The following is an 18,089-nucleotide window of genomic DNA, read 5'->3' as shown; positions in this document are numbered from 1 at the left end:
CTGTTGAGAAGGAGGATGAGGGATGGGGGGTGTATTTGTAAAGGGTTAGATTTATGAGTATATTTGAGAAAGTGTGTGTGCGAGATAGAGCCCCAGGCATTTATGTGTGTGTGTGGGTGTGTGGCTGTGTGTGGGTGTGTGTGTGGTGATGGAAAGGGAGGGTGGGGCGTGGGGGGGTGAACAAAACAGCAAAACACACACATTGTATACTGTACAGTATTGTAGCTTACATGCATCATGGTTTTGATCCTAAATAATTAACGAGGCTCTCAAGTAGTGAACACAGGTTTAATGTGCAAACACTCACACACACACACACACACATAGAGAGAGAGAGAGAGAGAGAGAGAGAGAGAGAGAGAGAGAGAGAGAGAGAGAGAGAGAGAGAGAGAGAGAGAGAGAGAGAGTGAAATGGAGAGAGAAACAAAAGAGGGAGAAAGCGGAAAGAACAATGAGAGCAGAAAACCAGTGTCCCAGTGTGAATTAGGGTACAGGAACCAGTTTGTTTTTGGCCAGGCTCCGGGGCCTAAATATTAATCTCCAGCCGGAACACTCCCAAGTTCCTTTATCAAATGTTTACATAGAAATGTATCATGTTAACACTGAATAGACGGACTCTTCAGTATGTTGGCTCGTTCAGGTTGCCAGTCGGTAAATGAGAGGCCTCCGTGAGAGTGTTGGTTCACGAGTGTGTGTGTGTGTGCCATGCGTGTTTTGTCGTTTTCTTTCTCTCTTCTGACTCATCCATGCTGTTTTTGGTCCAAAAAGACTTGTACTGTCCAAACAGACATGGCAACAGATAGTCTTACAACCCACACAGCACAGTGGAACCAATACAGTAGGCTGCACAGCCAGCACAACACATGCTTCCCAACCAACACAATGTTACAGTCTACTAATATGCCCCTGGACTGCTCTGCTCAGCCCCCAGTCTCCATGGAGAGGAGACAGGAAATCCAAGCCTGGGCTATGCCTGTGTGTGTGTGTGTGTGTGTGTGTGTATGTGTGTGTGTGTGTGAGAGACTCCATGTGGCAGTAGCATGTATAGTCTGTCTCCTCTTGGGTATGAGAAGCTACTGACTGACAGGAACAGTCTGCAGCTACTGCTAGGAATCACAGGGTTGTGAGCTTTCACAAACACACACCCACACACACACGCACACACAAGGTTTCCCACATGAATGTGTATTGTGCTCACTGTGGCTTATTGACTGAGCTGGACACAGAAACGACCTGTTGAGTGGACTGTGCTCTACACATGGTTGAGACACATGACTTCAAATCAAGACCGTGTTGTCTTCCATTGACCTGAGAAATACTTACCCTCGCCCTCTATTTTGTCGGGGTTACGACTCCACACGATTTGGCGCGTGTCCTGCCTTATCTGGAACGTTCTCCTCTCAGGACGTTGGGATTTCTTCGGGTAGAACACCGTCATGACGGTACCGATCTCCAGACTATGGAGGATGCGAGGCCCGGCCTCGGCCCAGTCCAGCAGACGGGAGGTGGTGGCTGGGCCAACCCCGGTGCCGTTGGGGGCCTCGTCCGCGCACCCATTGATACTCCCGCTAAACCTCGCCGCGCACATCTTCACAGCATGTCAGGGCGCCAAGGATGTGGCGGTTTAATCGAAAAAAGAAGATTGACTCGACTACCTTGTGCTTTTTGGAAAGAAACACACTCGAATAACATGCCAGGTTCCTGTGGTGAATAGGCCTTTTGATAGCTTATCAAATTGCACAATGAGAAAAATCCACTGTGGTAGGCCCTATGCCAATTTTTTTCAATTGCACAAATACAAAGTGGCCCACAGCCATAAGGTCTTAAAAGTTAAGATTGTCTCGGACGCGAGTTCTTCTGGGGGAGTGTATCCCCGTGTTATCCTTTCCAGATGCTTCTGGCAGCGCACCAACACAATCCGCTTGGAAAGGGAGCTGGTCTCCTCATCACCGGTGGATTCGGTTTCCACCCTCAAGTCCCGGTGGCCCGTGGTCAGCCTAGCTTAACGCCTAAACTGCCTAGAGCTTAGCTCAGCCACTGCATAGCCACTGCCCTGCAGTCAAACCCCACACATAGTTAACACGTTGGAGCCGAGAAGGAACACTCTTTGCAAGCCTTTCGGTTTGAACATCCAGTCAAAACGAGAGAAAAACACATTCGGTTATGGAAGGACTGACGATAGTAGCGACTGAGGAGCTGTGTGGTTGTGAGACGAAAGGTGCGGAGAGACGCTCGGACTGTCCGCTGCGCTTGCATGTAGGAACTCGGTACGGCCGTGGAGAGGCCAGTGCGTTCCCATCTGTCGGTTGGACCATTCCGCTCTCCCTCACGCTTCAGGGGGTTAAGTCCTCTGGCAGGAGTAGCCGATAAGCGCCACAGAACGGTACATGCCTTGTCAGTCAATACCCTGCCACTCGATAATAATACGACAGTAAATGTGTCCGGTTGTTGCAGCGACCGCTGGGGAAAAGACTAGACTATGTCTCCAGCTGCTTGCAAATCTTTGGTCTGTGTGCGCGCCCCTTGCGCTATCGCCAGAAGCCTTGAGAGGAAATTGAGGCTAGTAGACCGGAAAAGCAGCAGATTTTTTTCCACTTGTGCTATAGTGTATCAGAGCGAAGATGTGGAGACCGGGGAGTGGAGAAACGGCTGGAACCGGAGAAGGGAACGAGGGGAGACTTGATAGAGAAACGCCGACATCCACGGGCTTAATAGAGAGGTGCAGCAGGGGGAGTGACATTTCCAGCAGCGTTCTACGTCACCGCGCATGGGCGTGACTGAAAACTATGAACGAACTTGTTCGTAGTTGATCATTGCTGCACGATGTTGGGCATTACGACTCTTTCCTTTCTCAGTATAGCAGGTAAGCAACAATAAAATCGTTAACATAGGACATTTCAGTACACAGCTAGCAAGATTCTAGCTACACAGCTAGCAAGATGCTAACTATACAGCTAGTCTAACTACATAGCTAGTATGTGACTCACTGAACAAGCTGGTCAAGTTTTCACAGACCCGAAAGCTCGTCTTCAGACCTGAAAGCTCCGTTTCTTCTAGTTGTTTCCATGAGCCAGACGACAAGGATGGTCACAGAACTTGATTTTTTTATTGAGACATCTTATCTCACATACATACTTTCTTGTATCCACATACTAATTAACTACATCATATACATGTTATAACACAACACCCTGTGTAGGCTACGTGTAAACAATACTGTGTAGATTCCCCACACGGTCTATAAAATGCTTGTCTTAATGCACTGATCAAAGTTATTGTAAGATTTATGTTAAGTGTTATTGTCAGTTTGGGAAATCACAGTGGTGTTTACATGTACACAGAAAAAACACAGTTCCATTTACATATGAGCAGTTATGAGCCCATAGATACTATTCAGGTGTTTGAGGATGTGGATGGTCAGTTTGCCTCAACTTCTAAGGAGAATGGTCAACATTGAATGTGACTTACAGGTTTTTTGAAAGGCTTCTCATCGAACCAAGGCATTAAAACAGCAGACTGGAGTTTGATGATTTTTAAACAGGACCAGTCTTGGTAACAGCTGTCACAACTAGATGGGCCTGATTCAAGAGCACAAGTAGGCTGCTAATTGTTGCTAGCTTGTTTGAGGGAGCAACAGAGACACTTTCGTCATTGCATCCTACTTACCTGAACCTAAACAATACAACATGGTAGTCTTGTACTTCGCTAAACAAGTCTTGCCTTGACTTGCCAAAGTTTGTGACTTTTGACATCAAATCACACAAACAAAGATTCGGTAAACGCCCGATGATTTTATAATAGCGTTCTCTATCTGATGTGACCTTTTTTACCAATTGATCCGTGCTTGGAGGTGATTTGTAGGGTTTCAGTAATGCTCACGAACATGATAACCCCGACCACACTAACAAGCACACCTTCATTCTTCAAAGCTACCCGGGTTTGATCCGGTGCGACAACGTGACGTCTGGACGTTGTCAATTCTGAGTTGTACATCATAATGGCTGAGCGGTTAGGGAATCGGGCTATTAATCAGGAGGTTGCTGGTTCGATTCCCGGCCGTGCCAAATGATGTTGTGTCCTCGGGGAAGGCACTTCACCCTACTTGCCTCGGGGGGAATGTCCCTGTACTTCATGTAGGTCGCTCTGGATAAGAGTGTCTGCTAAAAACGACGAAATGTTACATTTTAGGTTTAGTTTCAGCAGTGGTCCGGCATGCCCGCTACGAGGGGGTTAGCTGTCTGCTCCCTTGCTGGAGCAGGCGGCGGGACGTGGACGTGGAGTGGATGCTGCAGACCAGCCAGGGGGAGACGGTGGTGCACGTCAAGGGCGACGGTCACGACCACCTGTTGAAGCAGTACCCGGCCTTCAAGGGCAGAACCTCCCTGGATGTGGAACAGATGAAGGGCGGCAACATGTCGCTGGTGCTGCGTGACGCGAGGAAGTCGGATGAGGGGAGCTACATCTTTTACGTTCATCCTGGCAAACACAGAGCATCCGAAGTTCAGCTGCTCGTGGGTGAGTGAAGACAGTATGGCTGGATGTAGTTCGGATGCTTGTAACGGGAGCATGTTAGCGACATTCTTCACGTTAGGTTGATAAAACACGAGCAGTGTTCTCCAAAAACATGCAATCGAAGTGTTCTTTTTCATGCTGCCAGTGATGATCGTAACACGTCATCTGATGTGTGTGTCTGTAATCAGGGGCGCTGTAATAGGGGGGAAGGTTAGGATGATTTTAAGGACCCTGGTCAGACGTGTCCCAGACAAACACCAGACTTTCCTCTAGGATTTCGATTTTTGGGTCTGGAGGACAAATTAGTCAGGGGTCCCAGAAACCGTAGCGGCTCCCCTGTCTGTAATCATATATTGAATTTTAAAACAACACTCGCCAAAGTCATCGGTCAGCTGGGAGGAGTGATTGGTAGGAACTAAATGCAGAGAAAAGGCCTAACAGTTAAGTCACTGGAAGCCCGTCTACAAGTAGCTGTCAATGATCAGGTTTCTCATCGTCATGTGACGCACTCGCTGGCTGTTGGTTACCATATCCTACCTGTAGACTGTGGCTTCCAGTGACAAACTCTGTTCTCTGTCTTTTCTCTGTATTTAGTGCCAACCAATCACTCCACCCCACTGGCTGATGAACACTTTGGTGAGTCTTCTTGACCATTTTCTATTAGCCCTGTTATGTAGTGAACATTCGCACCCCCTTTTATACGGACAAATTTGACTTGGTAAATTCATAAAGTATGTAGCTTGTAGCTACATGCCAAAGATAGGGCTTTGCCTATAAACAGTCAGTGAAATGCCACAAATTCATATTCATCCATAAAGAATCCCGACCGAAACCTTCAGTGTTTGACTTCTCTGGCTGGATCCATAACATCTTGCTCCGGTCCTCTCGTTCCTGCTCCTCCTACAGCCCAGCTGTCCCCTCTCGAGGTCTCCATCGAGGGCCACGGCAGAGGAGGTGTTGGGGTGCTTCTCCAGTGTGTGTCTGGAGGCTGGCCTGCAGAACCTGAGCTGGAGTGGTGGGACGGTGAGGGGCGCTTCCTCCCTGCTGATGTCACACAGACAGGCACCCTGAGCCCAGCCCTCACCGACGCTACACTGCGAGAAGCAACGTGACTGTACAGAAGACAGACTCCAACATGTTCACCTGCAGGGTTCAGCTGCAGGGACACATGAGAAGCAAAGATAGACGTGTTCCTGGTAAGAGTTTGGGTGACTGAGTTTTCTCCTGACAAATTATCAGTGAAGACACATACATTAAAAGCACGTTATTATAATTGTTAAAAAAAAGTGTTTTAGTCCTTCAGGCCTGAGATTCTAATCAGACATGTAACATGTGTCTTTCCTGGTGATTTGAAAATGTGTTTTATGTCACAGAAGCTAGAATTGAGGACAACTTCCCAGGTCTCTAGTGATGACCCATTGGATTAATGCAGTGCGGAATTCTATATCCTTTCTGATGCAGTTGAAATATTTCCTGTGAGACCCAAAGATTGTCCTGTCACCGTAGTTGGAGCAGCAGTGCTCTTCCTATGCGTTGGTGTTGTCCTAGCAGGTCTAGCAGTGTGGATAAAGTACAGGAAGCTGATTGCAGCCGGGGAGAAGTACTATGCATAGCCAAGTAAAGACATATCAAATATAGAAATACAAGCATTCCTGTCATGTCAGCAGGGTGCGGGGGCAGGGCTCCCCCCTAACACTTGAACAGGAGCTTATTACTTGAAAGAGGAATTATTTACTGTGCCGTCTCAGTTACACTATCAGGGCTTAGTGTGTGTATGTATAGATATAGATATAGATATCTGAATTATATTATTGTTGCTTGCTTTCCTACGGGTAGCCCTACACTCTTGCACTTTTGAGGTTCATGTTGTTTAATTGTAACTTGTTTAACTACATGCTCTTGTGTTTCTTCCCATCGGCACTTATTTGCTTTTCACAATGTATGCTTCACGTTTTGGCTCCCCACAATGTTTTTGGGGCTATCTCGTTGTTTACGATCATTGACCTGTGCACTTTTTGTAAAGCTCTCTTTTGGAAGTCGTAATTTTTTGGGGATCTGACACCCCCCCAAATAGGCTAATTTTGGTGGCTCCTCATGCCCTGTAAAGTGTGCCATAACAAGCTTTTGATACTAGTTGCAACAACAAAAAACGTTTTCACACCTGCAGAGATCCCCCCCCAACTATACGGGGAAGTGGACAATCTGGATGGTCACACTAACTGGGTAATAGCTTGTAAACTGGCATTGAATACAATACTTTTTCACGAGACACATTTATAATGAAGCATTGGTATTTCTTTTTATAAGAAGTCATATTGTTATAGGTGACAGTGACAGTTTTTGCCAATCCTAATGTTTGATCATTCGTTATCATTCCATCAATTTGTCTTAATGTTTATCCAAAATCTCAGGTCGGCTGTGACAACTACCTCCGATGGTTCCATCAGTGTTGTGCTCAAATCCAACAGACAGGAATATGTCTGTTCTGCCTGCCGTTAACAGGCCTGACCTGTTTTCATGATCAAGCCTCAAACTCTTATTTAAATGATCACTATTTCTTTTTTCTTCTTCTACCTTTTCTTAAATATATCATTATAGTTTTTTGTAAAAAATAAATTGGATGTAACGACATCAAAATGTCATCATTTATTCGATGTTTTTCACTAGCTATTCACAACGGGAAGGTCCAGGCTTGGCTTTTCAGGTACTACAACCAAGCACTGTACATTGCACGTTAGAAGATACTTACTAGGCTGTGGGAAGCAGGATCTATAAAACGGATATGATCGTAAACACAAAACAGTTGTGTGGCAAGTCGTTTACTGAGAGGGAAATAGAAGTTGAATTGTGGCAGGAGGGACCTCTGGCTGTGACAAGTGATGAACTTGAAAATCCTTCCTTATTTCTTTCATGTGCATGTTAACATTCAGAAACACCACACAACTGTCTCCACTTGACTAACATACGTCACATAGCTTTTGTTCCTTAGTTGGCAGTGTGCACAGTGGAGCCTGTTACCGCTTTAATCCACTAATATAACAGTCCGACAGTACTGTGTACTTTATTTAAAAGCACATTTGCAAAAACGGAACATCACAAACAAACGGTGCAATATCGCACAATGGCTTCATCGTGTTAGCATCTCTACTGGTTGGAGGGGGTGTGCCCATTCACACGTAAAACATGTCTACAACACAAGTCCGTACATAATAGGCGTGATTTAAAAACAAACTCTAAAAACAATAGGCAACATGTTATGAGACCCCATAAGATCCAGCTGACCGACTCGTTCTCTGCGCGTCAGCAAAATAGGTATCGCTGACATTTCCTTCGCTTCGTCGACAGCACTTCCAGAACGATAAAGGCCTTTTCAAACTGACATAACTGCCCGTGTGTGCAAAACTGTCTCGTGCATATAGGCACTACCGAAAGGCAACTGCATCAACATCTCATGCATCGTACAGCTCTGCATTACACGATGATGTTCCAACGGTACACTTTCTTTTAGAATGGTGAAACTGATATTTATACGTGATCTGCGCGATCGCACTTGTCTCCCCATTGTCAGTCAACAGCCTTTCGGTATTTCCAGTTGCCTATAATAGAACCCCTTTAGGTTAAAAGGTTGGTCTGGGCCTAGGCAAGCCGTATATATATATATCTCTGGAGACCTTCGTAGCCTTCACCCCCGAAGGCTATGACCTCCGCACGCGAGCGATAAGACTCTCCCTGTGATAAAGGCCATCCTGTCCAGAGTTTGTCGGCGCACACGGGGAAAGAGGGAGGGTTCAAGGCCTCCACCACCACTACCTACCCCCCCCCTCCCTCCACCATCACCCCCATTCCCCCCCCCCTCCCCCGGTTCCACCCCCCTTTCCCAATCTCAGTTAGCCAGCAGGAAGTTGCTATCGTTGACGCTGCCTTTTCGGATCACAGCCATCAAGTTGTGGAGCTTCTCGGACACCGCCACCTGGTGGAGGGAAGGGTGCGGTGGTGAGGGTGGTTGCGGGAAAAAAAGGAAACAACCTTGATGATGACGACAACCCCACGACACACGAGCAGGGAGAGGCGGAATGCACGCGTGTATATGTGCACCGTGTATGCGTGCGCGCGCAAACTCACAGTGTACAGGTCTGGCTCCTGCAGTCTCTTGTGACGGGGGTGCAGGGTTCGGATGGAGCCCTGCACTTTCTCCCTCGTCTCCGCGATACTGCACATGGGCTCTGTTATCTAGAGGAGGAGGGGGGAGGGAGGGAGAGACAGAGAGAGACAGAAACACTTTCCACTTAGCAAATCTCATCCCCCGACAAGACTCATCCCCTGCAGTGAAACTCATCCCAGAGGCATGACAGTCCTGCAAGATCTCGGGGGATCTTTGTGCCTCATTGTGTGTGTGTGTGTCAAAGGGCGAGGCTCACCTGTCCGCCGACGAACACGTCCAGGCGCAGTTGGGTCACCCGGGCCGCCGTGACAGACTGACAGGTCTTGTCTCGCCCCAGAGGGTGACACCTCACGGCCACGCCCGCTTTGGGGGCGGGCTCCTCGGCCAGGCACAGCATGTCGAGGAAAGGGTGACCTGCGGGTTCGAGAACGGTAACATGCCGAGATGGCGTATAAAAGGGAGGACGGAGGGGGGGTGGGAGGTAGAGAAATAGGAACGTGAGTTGTCGAGTGGCATTGTATCGATCCCCAGATGAAAATGTTCACTTTTGGGTGCCGTGACGGGTGGGGCGAGAGCACCTCACCATCGTCGTCCAGCAGCCTGTAGACGGCTTTCCTCCCAGGGAGGGTGCTCTTCTCTGGGTCCTCGCTGAACTTCATCTTGGGGCTCCCCTTCACCTCCACCAGCTAACAGACACGGTGAGAGACAGGCAGACACAGAGAGAGAGAGACAGGCAGAGAGAGAGAGAGAGACAGGCAGAGAGAGAGAGAGAGAGAGAGGCAGACACAGAGAGAGAGACAGGCAGACACACAGAGAGAGAGAGAGGCAGAGAGAGAGAGAGAGAGAGAGAGAGAGAGAGAGAGAGAGAGAGAGAGGCAAACACAGAGAGAGAGACAGGCAGACACACAGAGAGAGAGAGGCAGACAGAGAGAGAGAAACAGGAAGACAGAGAGAGAGAGAGACAGGAAGACAGAGAGAGAGACAGGCAGATAGAGAGAGAGAGACAGGCAGACAGAGAGAGAAACACAGAGAGACACATGAAAGACAGAAATCCAGAACCAAAATCGAGAGAATAATTAATAGCAGGGGCAGGTAGTATTGGGAGTGTGTGTGTGCGCGCGCGCGTTTGATCCATGTCCACTACCTTGTACACGCATCCCAGTGACGGCTGTCGCGTGCAGGTGACTAGATGCGTTCCGACACCGACCACGTCAATCTCGTTCTCCTGAAACCCAAAGAAACGAAAGGCAGAGAGAAAGACTCAGATCCAGGAGTCCGGTTAGCGAGAGACAAAGCAGCGGCTCGCCAGAAGTCTTGCTCTCCCGGGAGCGGCTTTCCTTAGAGCCCCCCCCCTCTCACCTTCTTATTCAGCTCCGTCATGCTGAGCTCCGAGATGTTGTTGGTGCCGACGATGATGAGGGAATGGAAGGCGGGTAGGGAGAAACTGGGGGAGAGAAGAGCCAGGCTACGACGGTGCGTTTTTCAGAGGCGACGGACAAAACCCCCCCCCGAAAACACACCCGCCCTTTAACTCACTGCTCGGCGCAGAGCCGGAAGATGCGGCGCACTTCCACCGACTGCCTGCAGAGGTCGCCGCTGTCCAGCCTGGTGCCCAGAGGCTGGTAGCCCAGCTCGCACAGAGACAGGGCCACGGAACAGAAGTTCAACAGGCCACTGCTGCGGGCCGAGAACGATTAGCGTTAGCATTCCACTGAGAGGGGGGGGCCCCCCATGGGAAAACAACAACAGAGGTGGGGGGGCGCTAAGCTAACACGGGGCAGGATGGGGCTGGATTTACCAGCTTACGCTGTAGCTGTCAATCACAGGCAGGAAGTTGTGGGGGTAGGCGATGGCGTACGACACGAAGGCAGCCAGCTCCCCCTCCCTGACCTTCCCAGGCTCCGCCCCCAGCAGCTCACAGAGGCGCCCCAGCCAACCCTTGGTCAGCGAGATGAGGTCGACGGGGTCTGGGTCTCCGTTAGCCGCCACCAGCGTCTGATTGGACAGGGGAATCACAGCTCAATCAATCAATCCTCGCCAATCAGAATCGGGGACCAGTCACGGATATGGGAAAGCAACAACAACAACAAAAAGGTCAGAAGTGAAATTGTGGAGGGGCCTCACCTGAGGCCACACCTCTTCCAGGGAGGAAAAGGAAGTGACATAGGAGTGTGCCATGGTGCCTGCCATGGGGACACCAAACAGGAAGCCAGCCTGGACATTACTGGTCATATCAAAACCTAGGGAGACACAGTCGGACACCAGTTTGAATATATGTGTGTGTGTATGTCTGTATATGCGTGTGTGTGTGTGTGTGTGTGTCTGTATGTGTGTGCGTTTGTGGTGATGGAGGTTCCCTACCTCCGATGTGAGCGTAGCGGGAGGCAGTGAGGCCTCCGTCGGGCCCCTGTGCCCTCCTCAGACCCATTTCCAGCAGCTTCTTCTTGGGGCCCGCCGCTAGACGGAAACGAGCCGCGTTACTGCACACCAGGCTGGGGGCCAGACAGAGATTCAGGGGCTCTGGACGTGTGTGTGTGTGTGTGCGTGCGTGTGTGTGAGAGAGAGAGACCATACATGATCCCTTCTACCTGGCAAAGTTGACTAGACACAGAAGGCTGGTCTCCAGGAGCTGAACCACGGCTAGAGGCCCAGATATCTCAATCAGTGGCACCTGTGAGGAGAGAGAGAGAGATTCCAGTTCAGGTTAAAATCCTTGACACACACACACCCCTCTGTGACCTATAATGACCCCCTCACGGTCACTCACTCTGGCAAAGACCACGGTTCCCTCGGGGACGGAGCGGAGAGTGACCTCGGAGCAGTCCAAGCCATGCAGGAAGTGGAAGAAGGCCGGGTCCGTGGCAGGGGGGAGAACCGACTGCATGTACGCTACGTCTGTGGGACGGGAGTACACGCCATGAGTACAAAGCCAGCGTCAGAGAGTACAAGAATGTGTGCGATGCTGGTCATTCAACGTTGTGTGCAGCTGAGAAATGCTGGCACAACGCCAGGCAAGTTCCCATTCTATGAACAAGGTATCCTTTCAAACATCCATTTATTTGGGGTCAAACTGCAGTGACCATTCAAACACATCTAATTCAGATAATCTCATACACTCACGTGAGTGGGACCCAAACTAAGTATCCAGAGTCCATGGGTGCTTTAACGTGAGTAACCGGTTCCCTTAGTTGGGTTTATCGGGAAATACGCGAATTTACTGCAGTACTGTATTAATTATAATCGTGTAAGTTAACGGGAAGCCCTTGGCCCCGCGAAAAAATTGCCACCGGTGTCGGTTGAAGTTCATTGGAGCAGTTGCAAAGTTCACCGGGTTGGTTACATACCGCAGTGACATTATCCACGACAGCGCTCTGTTATTCATAGAAACTCGGGGTCGTGCTGAAGGTGGCCGATTGCGCAATCACAGTGAAAATAAGAATTTCATTCGGTAGGCTACTGAGCAAGTAAAATATATACAACTTTAAAAGCGACTTCAGGAAAATACTCTATGATCTCAAATGCTGAATTATTTGACAAACATAAACCAGGAACAAGAAGACATATACAAAACTCACCTTCTTCTGTGAACCGAAAACTTCGGAGGAACAGCAGGCAGTCGTGGAGACCGGAGAAGAGCGAGAAGCCACCGCTAAACGGGTTGTCCCGAAAGAATAACTCAAAGACGGCGGGTTCATTGTGTCTGCCAACCCGCCAGTAGGCATATGCCATGGTAAACTGATAAAGGTCTGTGAGCAGTGGAGGAACGCGCTGGCGTATAGACCGCTCCAAAGCGGAACATGCATGGCTCGGAGGCGCTGCCATCTTCTCCTTGTTCATAAATTGAGTCTGGAGCCGAGATCCCTGGGACATGAAGTTTTTATCCCCAACAGTAGTCTAGCTACTATCTCGTCAAGCAAAATGAGTAGAAAAACAAAACCTTTCTAAGTGCTTCACCGTCCCCTCACATATAGGCCTACTAAAACAAAATCGTATATTGTTTTATCTTATAAATCTTACCAAGTATATGAAAAAAAATTGTTATGGAGATATTGTATCGCCAACTTTACAATTAAAAGTTTTCATCTCAACCTCAAGTATTTACTTTTAATTGTAATTAACTTGCTGCATTGTAGTATTTGTCCTGGAAGCTGTGTAGGCCTATTTGCTTTGATTTCGTAAACACAAAGGCATAAAGAATGCAAGACAGACAAAAACAAGAACACATAAAACTAAACAGCATCAAGCAAGAGAAAGAAATGTTTTGATTCCAGAGCAGCCTACCAATACAAGCAAGACGTTTAACTGTAAATGATCAGACTACTTCAAAATATAATTGTCTAATGGCAAATAATTTAAAGTTTGATGGAAGCTGTACAACAACATGCACTGAATGGATTACAATACCCGATGATAAATGGATGCATTGCATATCCAGGCCTCCAAGTGGCTTTTAGATTGTGGATTACTTAAGAGTTTTGGAAAACTCTACCACTGCATGCAGTTTTGTCTGCTGCCCATTATGTCTGCCCATTAGGAACATCAAAACGTGTCCACTATTTTACAAACCATTCTCAATATAACATCTTTATTCAACGAAACGATCATCAGAATAATCATTCGCATTTCAAAAACTACACCATATGATGGCAAGCTGCAAACAGAGCTCTGTCCATATTGATTTCAGCAGGCCTGAATGAACAAAGATCGAAGCCAGTGCTTTTGTGTACATCTCAACATAGTGAAAGCTTGTAACACTGGGATAATAAACACTGAGAATTGAACCTAAATGCTCATCAGTTCATCAGCCCACTTCTCAATCCCCAGACCCATCTTCCTCCTCACGAGGGAAGCATCCAGCCAACTCATTGGTCAGCACGTGCTGTTGTCCCGCCCATAGGAAGTGCGTCGGCTGTCCTGATTGGCTCTCTCCTGGTGGGTATATGAAGAAGGGGCTGAGCTCTATGGCGAGGGCTGACCGTATGAGGCCGACGCCTCCTAGACGCTCCGGGCACGGGTGATAGACCCGCCCACTTCCTGGATGCATGTAGATTGACGCTGGCTGAAAGGGCGCAGACAGTTTGTCCTCTCCCCCACAGAACGAAAGCAACTCAGGGGAACTCTCTGACCCCTCGACCCCTGTCGAGCCCTGCAACAGGTGGGTGAAGACCAGAGGGCGGTCGTCACAGCGCAGGAAGTTCCTCTCTCGCCCACACAGAGACAGGAAAGGGAAGTGATCCTGGTAGCGGCCCATCTCATTCCGCCGTAGACGACTGAAGAAGAAGACGAGGAACTTTTGATCTGTCAATAAAGACACGGATGCTGCTTTACTCGTCGACACCATCAGTGGGCTCAAGTTTTGGCATGAAACAGAATGTCTAACGCTGGCGAAATCGGACGTAGGCTAATCTGTCATTTGGGTGTTGTCTTGAAATTGCAGGACATGGAATTTGACCTTAGGGTCTAAAGCTGAAAACCAGCCTCAACATTAGTCAAGGTATACTAGACTGTTCCTGAATAAGTGCAAAGTCTGGTCCATAGCAGAACAATCATAGAGATACGCTGTACTGCAGTCATTACTTTCTGCTTGTGATCGTAAAAAGGCTTGACAAGAAAAAAAAGACTTTGTTGAAGTCAATGGGATTGAAATGCTGTACATGTTAAGTGGAGTTATATTCAATTCACTTTATTAAAGAAAAAGTTGCAATTTCGACTTTCATTTAAGAATCATGCACATACAGTGCACAGTGTATGAACACACTGGCTCTGTGTATCTACACTGGTATGTGTGTACATCAGTGGCACCCCTAAAAATAATAATATATATATATTTTTTTATGTTATTGTTTATTATAATTTGATGCTGGTAGTTCATGAAGAAAGGGACATCCTTAGTTTTTTCATTCATTCAATATTTTGCAGAAAAATACATAAATGTATGTATTAATTTTTATCCAGTGAAATTATGGATTATATTAGCAAGGGGGTTCAGCACTTTTGCAAGGCACTGTATTCATGGCACATTCTCATTGGGGGCTGAGCACCCCTAAAGATCTGATCCTAGAATCGCCCCTGGTGTACATCTATCTAGTGTGTGGGTGGGTGTGTACATAGTGTGTTGACGGGCTTTACCTTTGAAGCAAGTGACGAAGTTCTTTATCTTAGTGTCATCAAGGAACAGCTGTAAATAAGGACACGCTGTTTAGACACAGTTAGCTATGCTAGGATTACTGTTGCGTAACTTATTTCAATATACTTGCACCTGTCCTTGATGGTCAATGTAATAGAAGTACTCCCGAATGCGAGGTTCGGGGCTCTGGCCTTGAACATAAGTGACGTTTCGTTGCCCACTCTGACCCAACCACGACAGGCATCGTAACGCTTTTAGCCGTATGACAGTCACAGCCGGCCACAGCATGGCGATCAGCTAGATATTGTGTGCTCAGTAGTCCTGGTGTAATATTGCACTGTATGTCGTCAATACACAAATTCAATGAAAAAAATATGACATGATTGCCCTACGTACTATACTTCATCGATTAGTGCAGATGCCTCCGTCTTCTTCTTTTGCTTTATTCTAACTTCATCGTCGCTGACCGGAAGACAGTCTCCACCAACAATGTTCCCTGTTTTGTACTGCCACCTTGTGGTGAAACCAGGTATGCAGAAAAACAAAGTAGTCAATTTTATTCTAGACAACTTCCCACTCAAAGCAGATCCTCTTCGTCTTCCCGAGCAAAGTTCAGTTGGACATTGTCGAGAAAGACAATGCTCCTTCCAAGATCATCATGAAGAAAGTTTGTGTTTTCGAATAAAGAAAATCTTGGAAAAGTACCAGATTTATTTGGACTTTCTCTTCACCTGCCAGAAGACTAGAATACCTGCATTTCGTTCTTTTCTGTAGGCGGAGCCAGCTACCTGGAAAAGGTAAAATACTTTCACGAAATGTAATCACAAACCTCCTAAAATGGTTCAAGTTTCAGTATAGCCCAGTCTCTACACTTAAGCTATCAAGCGTACTTTAGGTAAGTTTGATCTAATTAATGGATGTTTTGATACGTGGGCGCAGACGTCGTGTTTTTTTTTGTCCACAAAATAGAAATTGTGGACGAAAATATCAGAGTTCTGACAGTAGTCTTGACTAATGTAGTGCTTTTAAAACTTTTCTTTGACAATTTACTTATACATAACGTCGAAAATAGTGACTCACATTGTCCTATTCGATGATATTTTAGTTAGTCACTTAACGACTATTGCTCAAATTTCACATCTTGCATTTATGACAGTTGTAGCTTTTTTTCCGTGCCAGGTATGAGCCAGTCTCTGCAAACCCACCGGGGCCAAAGGGAAAGGGAGAGAAACGGTGGGGGGCACCGTGATCATCGCGAAGACAGACCGAGGAGGGAACCGCGCAATGACCGACCACCGTCAAGCGGCAGGTGTGATGGTTTGGCATCAATACACGAGTCCTCTACGCCGTATCTCACTAATGCTCACTCTTTCACTTGCCGTCTTCCTCAGACCTTCATCACAACCCTCCACACCCCCTTCCAAACATCATCGTCAACACCGTGCTCCGCAAGAACACGAGGATTCAAAATGCAACAATATCTGCTCCCGAAGAGGTGAGCGCGAGACAGCCAGACAGGTAGAGGGGGGTCCCGTAGTCCCTAGAGATTGTTTACATTAATCGTTTAAACGTTAACAACATGCAGGAAAGGAATGTTTAAACACGCCATCAATAGTCGGCTATGCTTTTATTTCCTTCTCTTCCCCTCAGCAACGCCCAGTGAAACCCCCCCCCCCCCCCCCACCCCCCCCCCACCCACCCACCCATATACTGGTCCAACTGGTTCTCCTCTGTGTAGAAGTGATTGTCTGATTCTCATATGCCATTCGGAGTTTAGCTTCTGAGAATTCCCTTGGTTGATAAGGGTATCATATGCCAGGCTCTAATCTCTCAACACTGAATCTGGTATAAGATAGTTGTTGTTGTGGGTGTGTTCATAGGAACTATAGGAGATAGGAATGTAGTAACCTTTGTGAGAGGTTTCACTGTGTCTATTGTATGTACGTGTGTGTGTGTGTGTGTGTGTGTGGGAACCCCCGACAGGCATCGTGCTCATCGTCACCGTCCTCACCAACGCCCTGGTCCTGGTGTGCGTCGTGGCTGCCCAGATGGTCATGTCAGGTATGTCGGCCATGGGGGGGATGACCACCTTCAACATCAACTCGGCCTACAGCCCCTTCGAGGGCACCGAGCTGCAGAAGGTCCGAGACCTGGACATGCAGTTCAGCCAGATGCGAGCGCCGGGCATCTACGGCGGAGTGGCCTTCAGCTTGGTCTTCGGCATCACCTCCCTCCTCTTCGTGGTTTCCGGCAACAAGCCGGCGTACGAGCTGAGCCGCAAGCTCCTGATTGGAGGGCTGGCGTTCCAGGCGCTGGGGGCGGTGGCGTACGTGGTGGCGGTGGGGTTGTACCTGCACTTTGTCATCGGGGTCAACGCCACGGACGTGTGCCAGCGGCGGGAGCGTCTGTACGCCGGCCGCGGCTACACGTGGATGAACTGCGACGTGGGCGGGGCCGACGCCGCCGTGGCGCTGTTCGGCCTCATCACCGCCATCCTGTACGGCGTGGGGGCCGTCCTCAGCTTCAGCGTGGTGCGGGCCGTGTGGGCCTATCACCGCGACGGGCGGCGGCACGAGGAGGCGAGGCGGCGCGCCGCCCCGGCTTACCCCCAGGGGGCGCCGCTGCGGACGGAGGCGACGGCCGTGTGACGGCGACGGAGGAGGAATGCCCTCGCGTTCCGAGCTCAGGAGTGGCGTTCGTCTTTGGAGCCGTCCCGCTCGTGGGCGGAGGACTCGATGAGATTTACGACCCAAGCGTCTCGATTGGGATCCTCGGCCTGAATGGATCAGTGTCTCGACAGATCCAGCACAAAGCTCTCTTTTAATGCTCGCTTTTTAAACATTTTTATGCCGTAACAATGTGACTGTTCAGCGCAGGAAGGCGTCGCCCATGCGTGTGTTTGTGTGTTTTGATGTGGCGTGATGTCAATAAAACCTTTGAACAATTTGATCTTTGTAAATGATTGACAGTTTGCTATGCTGAGATATTTTTTATGGGGGTGCTGTTACACTGGACGACCCGCTGGGGGCAGCAGATTTACAGCAGTAGTACCCACAACCCCCTGCACCCTACTTAACTCGGTTCGGTTCAGCTGTCCTGTCTCGCCATCACTCGGGCAAACAGCCAGCCATGACATCACTGCATCTCCTCTTTGCTGATGTCACGGTGGCTTACACAATGGCCCTCCATTGTCGGGTCATAGCTTTGTGAATCTTTGTGACGTCATTGGGTTCAAAGAACCTTCCGGAGTGAACAACAACAACAACGGGGTCACAATAATGGTGTCGC

General features: G+C 48.5%; 4 protein-coding genes across 9 annotated transcripts; 2 read left to right on the top strand and 2 right to left on the bottom strand.

Annotated features, from left to right (window-relative positions):
* Nucleotides 1-2,738: 2,738 nt before the first annotated feature.
* On the top strand, nt 2,739-6,295 carry LOC124465346 (butyrophilin subfamily 3 member A2-like). 3 transcript variants are annotated; one of them, XR_006955784.1, is made up of 5 exons: nt 2,739-2,863; nt 4,189-4,515; nt 5,107-5,148; nt 5,419-5,708; nt 5,886-6,295. XR_006955784.1 is itself a non-coding variant. In XM_047017076.1 (4 exons), the coding sequence occupies exons 1-4, from the start codon at nt 2,824-2,826 to the stop codon at nt 5,622-5,624; spliced, it is 615 nt and encodes a 204-aa protein (XP_046873032.1). In that variant the 5' UTR covers nt 2,739-2,823; the 3' UTR covers nt 5,625-6,295. The 3 variants fall into 3 exon arrangements, 2 of the variants coding, with proteins under 2 accessions (XP_046873032.1, XP_046873033.1); XM_047017076.1 differs by having other exon boundaries at nt 5,419-6,295; XM_047017077.1 differs by lacking the exon at nt 5,107-5,148 and having other exon boundaries at nt 5,419-6,295.
* Nucleotides 6,296-6,476: 181 nt separating this feature from the next.
* On the bottom strand, nt 6,477-12,633 carry naprt (nicotinate phosphoribosyltransferase). The gene is made up of 13 exons (XM_047017069.1): nt 12,250-12,633; nt 11,442-11,569; nt 11,263-11,345; nt 11,036-11,166; nt 10,799-10,914; nt 10,473-10,669; nt 10,211-10,351; nt 10,034-10,118; nt 9,819-9,899; nt 9,258-9,360; nt 8,931-9,088; nt 8,635-8,742; nt 6,477-8,482 (listed from the first exon to the last, which is right to left on the bottom strand). The coding sequence occupies exons 1-13, from the start codon at nt 12,542-12,544 to the stop codon at nt 8,396-8,398; spliced, it is 1,713 nt and encodes a 570-aa protein (XP_046873025.1). The 5' UTR covers nt 12,545-12,633; the 3' UTR covers nt 6,477-8,395.
* Nucleotides 12,634-13,245: 612 nt separating this feature from the next.
* cunh8orf82 (chromosome unknown C8orf82 homolog) lies at nt 13,246-15,544 on the bottom strand. 2 transcript variants are annotated; one of them, XM_047017075.1, is made up of 4 exons: nt 14,934-15,544; nt 14,804-14,852; nt 13,486-13,972; nt 13,246-13,447 (listed from the first exon to the last, which is right to left on the bottom strand). In XM_047017075.1, the coding sequence occupies exons 1-3, from the start codon at nt 15,087-15,089 to the stop codon at nt 13,488-13,490; spliced, it is 690 nt and encodes a 229-aa protein (XP_046873031.1). In that variant the 5' UTR covers nt 15,090-15,544; the 3' UTR covers nt 13,246-13,447; nt 13,486-13,487. The 2 variants fall into 2 exon arrangements, with proteins under 2 accessions (XP_046873031.1, XP_046873030.1); XM_047017074.1 differs by having other exon boundaries at nt 13,246-13,972.
* Nucleotides 15,514-17,750, top strand: si:ch211-191a24.4 (uncharacterized protein LOC100150331 homolog). Of its 3 annotated transcripts, XM_047017072.1 has the most exons (4): nt 15,514-15,598; nt 15,981-16,110; nt 16,193-16,296; nt 16,785-17,532. In XM_047017072.1, exons 2-4 carry the CDS (start codon nt 15,983-15,985, stop codon nt 17,447-17,449), a joined length of 897 nt encoding a protein of 298 aa, XP_046873028.1. In that variant the 5' UTR covers nt 15,514-15,598; nt 15,981-15,982; the 3' UTR covers nt 17,450-17,532. The 3 variants fall into 3 exon arrangements, with proteins under 3 accessions (XP_046873028.1, XP_046873026.1, XP_046873027.1); XM_047017070.1 differs by having other exon boundaries at nt 15,981-16,296; nt 16,785-17,750; XM_047017071.1 differs by lacking the exon at nt 15,514-15,598 and adding an exon at nt 15,605-15,696 and having other exon boundaries at nt 15,981-16,296; nt 16,785-17,750.
* Nucleotides 17,751-18,089: the final 339 nt, after the last annotated feature.

Source organism: Hypomesus transpacificus, unplaced genomic scaffold (genome assembly GCF_021917145.1).
Source record: "Hypomesus transpacificus isolate Combined female unplaced genomic scaffold, fHypTra1 scaffold_479, whole genome shotgun sequence".
Taxonomy (NCBI): domain Eukaryota; kingdom Metazoa; phylum Chordata; class Actinopteri; order Osmeriformes; family Osmeridae; genus Hypomesus; species Hypomesus transpacificus.
The sequence above is the reverse complement of the archived record's forward strand: the minus strand, read 5'-3'. Positions and strand labels throughout refer to the sequence as shown.

Excerpts from the sequence above, each read along its gene's own strand:
- LOC124465346 (XM_047017076.1), top strand. The coding sequence starts at position 2,824 with ATGTTGGGCATTACGACTCTTTCCTTTCTCAGTATAGCAG. Across the intron at positions 2,864-4,188 it reads TTCCTTTCTCAGTATAGCAG|GTTTAGTTTCAGCAGTGGTC; the intron begins GTAAGCAACAAT and ends GTTACATTTTAG. Across the intron at positions 4,516-5,106 it reads CGAAGTTCAGCTGCTCGTGG|TGCCAACCAATCACTCCACC; the intron begins GTGAGTGAAGAC and ends CTCTGTATTTAG.
- naprt (XM_047017069.1), bottom strand. The coding sequence starts at position 12,544 with ATGTCCCAGGGATCTCGGCTCCAGACTCAATTTATGAACAAGGAGAAG. Across the intron at positions 9,361-9,818 it reads CACTGGGATGCGTGTACAAG|CTGGTGGAGGTGAAGGGGAG; the intron begins GTAGTGGACATG and ends CGTGTCTGTTAG. Across the intron at positions 8,483-8,634 it reads AGGAGCCAGACCTGTACACT|GTGGCGGTGTCCGAGAAGCT; the intron begins GTGAGTTTGCGC and ends TCCCTCCACCAG.
- cunh8orf82 (XM_047017074.1), bottom strand. The coding sequence starts at position 15,089 with ATGCTGTGGCCGGCTGTGACTGTCATACGGCTAAAAGCGTTACGATGC. Across the intron at positions 14,853-14,933 it reads ACATTGACCATCAAGGACAG|CTGTTCCTTGATGACACTAA; the intron begins GTGCAAGTATAT and ends CCTTATTTACAG. Across the intron at positions 13,973-14,803 it reads CTTCGTCACTTGCTTCAAAG|ATCAAAAGTTCCTCGTCTTC; the intron begins GTAAAGCCCGTC and ends CTTTATTGACAG.
- si:ch211-191a24.4 (XM_047017070.1), top strand. The coding sequence starts at position 15,983 with ATGAGCCAGTCTCTGCAAACCCACCGGGGCCAAAGGGAAAGGGAGAGA. Across the intron at positions 16,297-16,784 it reads CAATATCTGCTCCCGAAGAG|GCATCGTGCTCATCGTCACC; the intron begins GTGAGCGCGAGA and ends AACCCCCGACAG.